The 10,675-nt window shown below is 47.1% G+C and overlaps 1 protein-coding gene across 1 annotated transcript; it reads right to left on the bottom strand.

The window, feature by feature from the left end:
- Positions 1-259: 259 nt before the first annotated feature.
- Positions 260-1,743, bottom strand: LYZ (lysozyme). Its single transcript, XM_062509630.1, has 4 exons — positions 1,590-1,743; positions 1,084-1,242; positions 766-844; positions 260-320 (listed from the first exon to the last, which is right to left on the bottom strand). The coding sequence occupies exons 1-4, from the start codon at positions 1,741-1,743 to the stop codon at positions 260-262; spliced, it is 453 nt and encodes a 150-aa protein (XP_062365614.1).
- Between the last annotated feature and the right edge of the window lie 8,932 nt (positions 1,744-10,675).

Below are 10,675 nucleotides of genomic sequence, written 5' to 3'. Positions count from 1 at the left end.
GAGTCAGGATTATGCAAGTAAATCAAGGCTGAAACTCCACCTGTAGTGGCCTGTTGCTAAGCCTTGTTTTTATTAAGTTACAAGCCATAAATTCTCTGTTTACATTGCAGCAGTGTGATGGCTTCCAGTACCCTCTCTGTATTAATAATATACTGCTTTTAATTCCCCACACCCATCCATTTCCCTAGCCTCCTCTTCCAACGCAGTCATTCTCCAGCTCTGGTGATCCTGAGGAAGCAATCAACACTTGTGCAGCGATTTAGCAACCCTTGACAAAGGAACTCAGGTCTTTGCCCCGGCAATGGTTTTTCCAGCCGTACCTGAAAAAAACATATACATTATGTAATTTGAGGAGTAAGATTATTTTTTAATTGGTTATGAAAACAGACTTGGCTAATCTTTGAGAGTCTTGGGTGAAAACTCTCAAAGATCCCTCTGAAAAAATACAAATAAATGAAAATTATTATGAATCAATCATAATATTATTATCAGTCTAAGCCTGGGGGAAGGCGAAGGGAAAGGGGAAGGGGAAGGGAACAAAAAGGAGAGCTCTGGGAGGGGAGGGGAGGGAAATTTAGGGAAATAGAGCAGGTGCTGCGAGACAGGATTCCTGTCTTCTCCTTTCAGCTTTAGGAGAAGGACTGTCTAAACTCCACCAAATCCAGCTTCCCATCCATTGATCCCCCACCTCCCTCAGTCAATAGCAAGACTGTCTTTGATCTCCTCTGCCCACTCTTCCCCAGCGTTCACTGCAAATATCCTTACCAGGGAGTGAGGCCACGAGCCTCCCGAGCAATCTTCTTGGCACACTGAATATCATCCTGAATATTATCATCTTGCAATTCTGTAGAGAAGGGAGAAAAGATCAGTGTGCAGGAAAGCGGGGCAGAGGAAGAGCAGGGACAGACTGGCAGAAGGAAAGGTGTCTATCAGGAAGGAAGGGTAAGCGGGACGCTGAGAAGATGGATGAACAGAAAGACAGATAGAAATGCCCAGAGCAGCTGCTAGGCAGGTGTCATGGACAGAGCAGGTGCTTTCATGGAATGAACAAAGAAAAGTTCTTTGTTCTGCCGTACCACTTACTTGAGCAACTGATGCGGCAGGCATTCTTGGCTCCAGCGGTCTTGCCATCATTGCACCAGTATTTGCTGTTGATCTGAAAGATGCCGTAGTCCCTGCTTGGACCATTGTTATTGTACGCTTTCGTGTTATAACTGCTCTCATATTTCACCAGGCACATCCCTGCAGGAGGAAGAGAGAGATCCCAGGGGAGAATGTTAAGGTATGCTGAGGATAAATAAGAGGAAAGATATGAAAGTATCCAGGGTGAATGAAGTGCTGGAGAAGTAATTAAACTGGTGGTAGTATAACCTTGAGAACTGGATGGGTACATTCTTGGAAGGACAAAGCTCTAGATGCGTATTCGTTGTGTGAACTAGAGAAGGGAGCAAGGAAGGGAATGAGGAAGAGAAAAGATGAAGTCAAAGAAATTGAGGGACAGAATAGTACTGCTAGAAGATCAAAAAAGAAGTTGAGAAGGACAAAGGTGGTACAGATAGAGAAGCGCTATGGCAGCTCATTATACTCACAGTCAGCAACAGTTCTGCCCTCGAAGCCCTCAAAGCCATTCTGCCGTAGGATCCTCACCATCTCACATCTGGGAATTATTCTTCCCTGGATGCCTGGCAGAGCCAGGCCAAGGAAAGCAACAAGAAAGCCAAGGAAGAGCATTGACTTTCTCATCTCGCAGTCCACAGCAAGATGTGCCAAAGCAACTGGAGCTGTCTGTCTGCCAGGACTGCCAGCAATGCCAGCCTTTTATTCTTGCTCCCAGGAGGAGGATCAGCTGGTTAAGCAAGCATATCTGGGAAATGTGGGCAGTATTTACCGTAACAAGCCAATAAGGAAGTGGGCCAAACTCCAAAACAAATTCCTGGAAGGTGCCAGTAGCTCTTTCACTGGTCCTTCAAGGCTGGGCCATGTGTTTGCCGCAGATAATGCAGCAATCCTCAGTTGGATATCATCCCAAATATCATGGATCAAAGACTGTAGTTCTCTTGTGTGTGTCATGGTTTAATCCCAGCAGTCTAATAAAGTTCACTCAATCTCTTCCACCCTAGTGGGATGGGAAAGGTAAACGTTAGAAAAGTTGTGAGTTGAGATACAGACAGATTAATGGGGAAAGAAAAAGCCACACATGCAAAAAAAAGCAAAATAAAAAGGTAATACGCTCCTTCCCATCAGTGGGAAGATGTTCAGCTACCTCCAGGAAACTAGGCTCCACCACATTAACAGTGGTTTGGGAAGACAAACACCATCACTCCAAATGTCTCCCACCTTCCTTCTTCCTAAAGGATTTTACTTCAAGCAGGACACTACATATGACCTGGGATATGCTGTGGTCAGTGGGGGGTCAGCTGTCTTGGCTGCATCCCCCATCATGGTTTAGGAATTACATTCCCCAATTTAGTACTCCCATTAAAAAGACTACAGACTGCTCCCTTCTCCCTCTCCAATTCCAGGTTGAGATAAAACAAATTTACTGGGAATGGCAATGAGTTAAGAACTGACCATGAAAAATGTCCTTGAATAGAACCTCGTGTGAAAGAGGTGAAGAAGGAGTAAACAACTTTATGTTCTTAATTAATCTTTTTACTATCCCTTGTAAAATCTTTCTAGACAATAAACTACATATGACAGAAAGAAACCTGATTTATTATGTTTTTGTTTATATGGACTGTATATTACAGTCATGTAATAAGCCATGGCAGATCACTGGACATTAATTTCATTGGTCACTACCTCAAGATGGCTGCATTTGACATCAGTTCTCTTCCTCCTACTATATGCATCAAAAAGTTCAAGAAAATAAGCACAAGAAAAAATCTTGAAAGGTAAAAATAAAAAGAGGCAATGGTTATCAAAGACATAAAGCTAAGAAGATATGGCACATCTGAGTAGCAGGAGTCTCATATTGTGAGAATAAATGAGTGATGAAGAAATAACAAAAGTGACTGTGCTGAGTGTGGCTGAGGTAATTTCCCTCCCAGTGACTGGCATGGGGCTATTTTGGATTTGTGCTGAGTGTAGGGCTGATAATGGAGATGTTTTTGTTATTGCTGAGCAGTGGTCACACAGAGCCAAGGCCGTTTCTGCTTTTCATAGTGCCAGGCTGGCGAGGGGACTGGGGGTGCATGGGAAGCTGGGAGGAGATGACCCAAAGTGATCAAAGACCATGTTACATCACACTCAGTGTATAAAGTGGGGGGCAGAAGGAAGGAGGGGAAAGGATGTTTGGAGTGATGGTGTTTGTTCTCCCAAGTCACTGTTATGTGTCATGGAACCCTGCTCTCCATGGGATGGCTGAACACCTGTCTGCCCATGGGAAACAGGGAGTGAATTCCTGGTTTTACTTTGCTTGCATGTTGTCTTTATCCCAACCCATGAATTTTCCAGGTTTAACCCCTTTGATTCTCTCTTTCATCCTTCTGGCAAGGGAGTGAGGGAGCAGCTGTGTGGGGCTTGGTGGCTCCTTATCCTTTCATACAACAATGCTGCCATACAGCTTTGAAGAAGAAAGGATTGAGGGTTAACAGAGTATTTTTGGGAGGGGGTTGTGGATGAAGTGTTGAATAGAAGAGCTTATTTTTTCTTCTCTAGCAGTCATAGAGGACATTGGCAAGAGAAATTGTTTCATTGGCTTCTATACATATTATTATGTCAAGTGACATCACACCTAAGTTGCAGGAAATGGTGCAGAGGCTTCACCTTTGCCGTGAATTCTAAAGAAAGGAATCCATGCCTCTACAACCCTCTAGCTCAGTGAGGTGCTTATGGGGGTCTTCTTGTTGGAAATGACACCAAGTTTAAATTTTTTTGTATAACTTGAGTCAGTTATACAGGGTTTTGTTTGCCTTTGCCCAAATGGAAGGGAATCGAAATTTCTTTTCAAAGGACTGTTTTACCACACCAGGCCTGATGAGCTTAACATCTCAGCAGGCAGGGAGTAGCACAGAAGATACACAAAACATGATGACCATCGACAACCATTAACAACCATCAGCTCCAAACATGACCCCTGGCATGGTCAGAGACACCTGGTCTTGGAAAATATAGATAAAAGATAGATAAGAATGAGGACCTAATTAGCATAGGAGGTGAAGAGATTTGTAACCAATAAGAAACCAAATACTAAGAACTGTGTAACTTGGAACCAATGAACATTGAACCAGTGTATCTCTATGGGTTTTGACTGTATAAAGTTTGTGAAAAATATGGTAAAATTCATGTGTCATGGAATGATTTTTCTCTGCACAACCTGGACTATGTGGATGAAATTGTTTCTGTTGCACATCCTGGCCAGAACAACATCCTAGCCAGAATGAAGTAATGCATTGATTCTCTAGCACTAAAAATGTTGTTGGAGAATTTTTGTTTTTCCTGCACTTTCAGTGATGACTGTGGTTTATTCTAGATAAGTTTTTATTGTTTCTGGGAAAGGGATCTCCTCTACTAAGGCACTTTTACAACGTGTTGACTGAAGACAGTTTGTTTAGTATAGAATTTCAGTGCTCGGTTTTACAATTGAGTAAATGGTTCTGAACTGAGTGACAGGTATTATAAAATTTGTAAATGACTTTGAAGTATGTTGTTGTTATTTTATTTACCCTTGCATAGTCCAGAATTTGTTTCCAAGGCCCACTTTGTATAGAAGGTTGGGCTTTTTAAACAAAACTTTGCACAACTTTGTGACTTGAGATTCAACCGTCAGATAAGATTTAAACTTGAAATCTTTTAGGAAATTAAAAAAAAAAAAAAAAAGAGGCTCACATTTCCAACAATAGCTTTCCTACACTATTTCAAGGAACAGTGGGAATTCTCTGGGGAAATGTAACACCTGAATAGCTTTTAGTTGCAGCAGGGTTCACTGCTCAGCTGCTCATTCTGTGCCATAGTTTGAAGCTGGCTTCCTTACTAGTTGCTGGTACTTCCATGTAGGATTGCTCTTGTTGTCTGATTCATGAGAGGATTTACTCTTACACTTGTTAGAGCTTTTGCTGCCAGGGGCTTCCCCAGAATCTCAGACTTGAAGCTCAACTTAGTAGAGAGAGCTACTTCCATCCATACATTGGTAAAGTGGAAGAGTATTTGTTCTCTGATTGTTTTTAATTTTTTTTTTTTTGCATGGGAGTAGTAAAAATATTAATACCTCACTTAGAAGTTCTGCCTTTTTATTTTCAGACCCTGGGCTAAGGGGAAGAATGAAGATAATGCCATAAATGTTACCAGATGGTAAATGGTCTGCACCTAGTGAGACAACACAAAGCTTGTATTCCAGAATGACTGCCTAATGGAAACTGCACAATGCCCATTGTGTAAGAGGGAGAACTGGAAATTCCCCAGCCCTGGTGTCCTGTGCCAACTCAGCCAGGTCACCTGGAACATTGGGGTCCATGACCACCAGGGACCACCAGAGAGACCCCCCAGGACAGAAGAATACATGCATAAAGGGAAGGGGAAATACGTTAATGATTTTGGGGCAATTATTATCATATGTGTATTTAGTCCAGGACAATCAATGAATATGTATAAAAAATGCAGACTATAAACAGAAACTTTCCTGTTCTCAGCATGCACAGCTTTGGGAGGAACTATCTCCCTGTGCATCCAGCTGAATAAAGAATGCCTGCTTCTTAATGCAGCATTGGTGTTAAGGAGTTGTTTTATTTTGCAGAGAATTCGTAGCTAAAAGTCATATGCCATAAGTCTGATGAAGAGCAGCTGAGGGAGCTGGGAAAGGGGCTCAGCCTGGAGCAAAGGAGGCTCAGGGGGGACCTTGTGGCTCTGCACAACTCCCTGACAGGAGGGGCAGTGAGGGGGGGTCGGGCTCTGCTCCCAGGGAACAGGGACAGGAGGAGAGGGAACGGCCTCAGGCTGGGCCAGGGGAGGCTCAGGTTGGATATGAGGAGGAATTTCTCCATGGGAAGGGTGGTCAGGCCTTGGCAGGGGCTGCCCAGGGAGGTTTAGAGTCCCCATCCCTTACTTCCTTATTTGTGGCTTATAGTTCTACTGATCAAACAAAGATTGAAGTACAATTCTCGGGGCCTATGGTTTTGTTTATTTTAGTCAGCAGTGCCAGGTTCTGGCACAAATGGGTCTCTCACTACACATCGAAGGTCAAGGACTAGAGATTTCCATGAATTCTGCCATTGTCTTAAACCCTGGACTTGTGGCTTCCACTCTGTTTCTTGGATAGGACACATATACGACTGTGTCAGGGGTATGGAAGAGATGGGGTAATGGAATCATAGAATCATAGAATCACAGAATCATAGAATCACAGAATCTTAGAGTCATGGAACCATGGAACCTCTGTCATGCAAGGAACCCCTACACCCCTTCTGTCCTGCCTACCCCTCCTGAAGTGCCTGTAAATGTCCAGAAGAAATAGGTGAGGAACCTTTGGGTAAAGAACCTTCTCCTGAGTGAAGAACCTTCTGGGCAAAGAACCAGAACCCAGAACGTGGTCAGGTACTGGAACAGGTTCCCCAGCAAACCAGCTACAGCACCAAGCCAGCTGTCAGAGTGGAGTGGTTGTTGGGGTGGTCCTGTGCAGGGCCAGGAGTTGCAGCATTTGGACTCAATGATCCCTGTGGGTCCCTTTCAACTCTGCAGATTCTGTGATTCACCCTGAATGTTTTTCACCCAGAAGTTTCTTTACCCAAATGGTTCTTTACTCAGAGGGTGGCTGGGCACTGGGACAGGCTTCCCAGAGAGCTGGTCATGGAACTGAGCCAGCTGTCAGACACATGGAGTGGTTGTTGGGCCTGTCCTGTGCAGGGCCAGGAGTTGGACTTGATGATCCTTGTGGGTCCCTTTCAACAGAATGGATTAAATCATTCTATAATTCCTAATAACTTACCTAAAACTCACCTGACACAGTCCCACATGCATCCTCTAAAATCAACACTAGGCTGCCACATTATTCCCCCCATTTCCCTTCTTCCCCCGCCCTTCCTTCTTCTTTTGCATTTTCTTCTTTATTTATCTTGGCCCTCAGTTGAGGATTTCTGGTTTTCCATCTTTCCATGAACCTTCACTCGGTAAATGCACGTATACCATGGGTTTCCCCAGTTGCTCTTCACAAGCAGTTTGACATGTGAAAAGGCTCTGGGAAGCAGCATGTTCTGTGAAGGGGGAAAAGGGGGACATTAAAAGCAACTGTGAAACCAGCATGTCTTCCCATGCCAGCCCTGTTTCTGCTCAGGAACAAGCTCCCAAAAGTAGCTGGGAGAAGCAATAGTGATTTGAAGCTGACTGCTGGTACTAGGGCTGCTGGGGAGGCTGGGAGCAAGGGAAGGCACTTGGCATCCTCTGCATGCTGGCCCAGCTGGGACTGCGCCTCCTTTCTCTCTGCCCCTTGCTCTGTGCTGACAGAGGGGCTGGGGACGTGCTACTGTGCATGGGGCTGGTGTGTCACCCCACTGGTGTGTCACCCCACTGGTGTGTCATCCCACTGGTGTGTCACCCCAGTTGTGTGTCACCCCACTGGTGTGTCACCCCACTGGTGTGTCACCCGACTGAGCTCCTGCCATCCCCTCTGCCTCCCTTCCTCCTGACAGACTGGGAGCAATGGGAGAGAAGGGCCATGCTGTGCTGGGGCAACACTGTGCAGCTTGTCAGCAGGGCACGGAGTAGAACAACAGTGATGCCTGATGGCTTTTGTCCCCATTTCTCCATGGCACAAAGTCTGTTTATTGTTTGGATGGTGTGGCTGCATGTGCATCTGGCTTTTCTGAAGGCAGTGGCTGCAGCAAGGGGTCTCTCAGGAGCTGTGTTGCCACGGGCCTGTCCCCGTCCTTTGGCTACACCACAGTGTGCTACTCAGCCCTCCAAGCCCCACCAGGTCTCTTTCAGCAGTGATCCAGAACCCTCTGCCCAGGGAGGAAACATTCACACCTTCCCTGACACGGACTTGCAAGCAAACCTGTTTTGCTCCCTAGTATCTAGCCCCCCATGTGTGGAACATACCTTCAGAGGGAAAGTCTGCATGGGGTCTTTTTCCACATTGTAGGTGAACATCCCCAGGAGAGTTTCCTCTTCTCCGTCTGCATCCACTCCCTTGAGAGCAAAGCACAAGGAGAGCAAGTAGGGCTCATCCCAACACAGAGGGAATGTACAGGCTGGATCAGCCCTCTTAGGTACCCAGCCTGTCCCAGGGCTCTGGCAGTAGTCTGGCATTGGTTAGGGTAGAGCTCAGTCTCTGCCTTGGGTTTTGGTCAAGAACCTTTAGGAGCTTGGCCAGAATGAGTCTTGGGAAGGATGGACCTCTCGAGCCCCTGAAGTGTCACTCTGAGCACGGCAGAGCTCGGGACAGTGCAGTACACAAAGCTCAGAGGATGCACAAAAGCAAGGAAGATCCTGCCATGACCTCCCCCTAGGGCCAGATCCCCACCAGAAGGGCCCAGCAGACTTACAAAGACAGCAATGTCTTTGGGGGCACTGATGATGGTGCCACTTGGAGAGGCCTCTTTGGTGATGTGCTGCACTGTGATGGCGGTCAGGTAGACTCGTGCTGGCAACCTGATGACAACCTGGCCCTGATGCCCTTTGAAAGCCCAGCAGTTTCCTGGAAAAACATTTGGCTGCAACAGAACACAAGAACAATGATGTGTGGGACAACACAACTGCCCACGTAGCTTGAAGTGTTGGGGCTGACGTGTCTGTGGGCTCTACTTCAGCTTGAAAATTCTGGGCATGTGAGGAAATAGGCAGAAGCAGGACTTCCCTGTCTGCCAAAGGGGGCTCAGCATGGCAGAACAGAGAATAGTGGTTACGAAACCATCCTAGGTAGGGACAAGCAGAAACACCTCTGCCCAGGGACTCTGTAGGGCATCCCCCCTCCTGCCTCCCACACTGAAAAGCACTTCCTAGGGTTGACAATGGAGACAGGGCCACCAGGTGGAAAGAAAGCCTTTCACCCAGCTGTGGCCAGGGACTGTGAGCAGAATGCAGCAGTGCAGTTCAGTTTGGCTCCACTCCTCTCTTGCTTCTCAGCAAGCCCAGCCCTGTGTTCCACCTTTGGTTTCAGGAACCAAATCTACACTGTGGGCTTGACAGCTACCACTGGGCTAAGGGGAGAGCCCCTGAGAATGGTTTCCAAATTCACAGGAGGGAAGAAAACTGATGATTTCTGTTAAGATACCTGCAGAATAGTATCAGGAGGGCTGGCAGTCCAGAAAAACCGTAAAATCCTGCAGAGACAACTGTGTCTGCAGTCATAGGTCTGGGAAGTTCTTTGTGTGTCAATGGTGGCTCCTGTAAAGAAGGGAGGGCAAGTGGCTGCAAGCAGCTAGAGACTGGCAGGGCTTGGTGCTCAAGCACCATTTCTGATGCCACTGGCCAGATCCATGTCCACCTGTCCTGTCCACATCATGCTGGCCTGGGGGGTGCCCAGCTGCAAAGGGCAATGACAGCAGCCCAGTGCCTCGCGACTGCCTCTCCCACAGGGCTAAGAGTGCTGGGAGGAAGCAAAGGACAAGCCAGCCATTCCTTCTCCAGATGCAGTGGAGAGGAAGAGAGTCCCTCCATCCACAGAGGAACATTGTAATTTCTGTGCCATCCCCAGAGGAACCTGTGTGGGGGCAGCCCCACATCCGTGTGGAGGTGGTGGACAGGACACAGACCAGCACAAGGCAAGGAGACCGGGCTGCTTGTGTCCTTACCAGAGCTCTTTAGGGCCCAGTCTGTCTTGACACAGGATTCCAAAGCCATCTGGGTGAATTCCTGGGAAAGCCACGAGCAAACAGGAAAGGAGCATATCAGCAGACTGTTCAGCACACTGCCATCACCCACGGAGCGGAGCTCAGTGCCAGCCATGCATGGCAAGCCATGCCTACAGAGCTGGGACACTCTGTGCTACTCACAGAGGCACAAGCACTGAGGAACAGCATCAGCATCTGTGGCCACAACGTTTTGACCCCACCAACAGTACCAAGGAGAGCTTTCTTGGGGGTTCTGCCCAGCCAGGCCTCTTTCCCCAGAATGGCAGAGTCACCTTCAAACTACTGATTTCTGCCCTCAGCTGAGTGACCTCTTCCAGCAGATTCTGCAACCTTTGGGTTTCAATCAAAGTGTGTGAATTCCTGCAGGAACAGAAAAGCATATCTTGTCAAAGCATTCCTTCTGTGAAGTACCTTAGCTCGCTGAAGAGACACACACGTGCTTTCCCTGATTTGCCAGTGCTTCTTTCCAGCCCAAGCTGAGCAAAAGGCAAAGGTAGGACAGAAGCACAGGAGCCTTTGCTGTTTGGAAAATGAACACAGGTAGCACCAGGTCAGCTGGCAATTCTGCACAGACATAGTTCCAGTTCAGGAAATCTTTCTTACCAGAGGGTTTTCAGTCCTGCTGGAAATACATCTGGCAGCTCCTGAAAGAGAAAATTCTCAATTAGAACATCTATTGCCAGAGCCACCGTGGCTTCCCAGGGAAGACTACACAATCTGCTGCTTCTTTGGGTCATGCTGTGTAGGAGCAGAAGAGCCTCAGATTTATCCAGGCACCATCAGCAACACTCCCTTGCAGGAGGTGCCTGTCCCACAACAGTCACTGACCTCCATGAATCTCTTTGTCCACCGTGTCCATCCTGACAGGGCAGAACCGAAGAAAACAGCAG

This window comes from Cinclus cinclus, chromosome 27 (genome assembly GCF_963662255.1).
Source record: "Cinclus cinclus chromosome 27, bCinCin1.1, whole genome shotgun sequence".
Classification (NCBI taxonomy): Eukaryota; Metazoa; Chordata; class Aves; order Passeriformes; family Cinclidae; genus Cinclus; species Cinclus cinclus.
The sequence above is the reverse complement of the archived record's forward strand: the minus strand, read 5'-3'. Positions and strand labels throughout refer to the sequence as shown.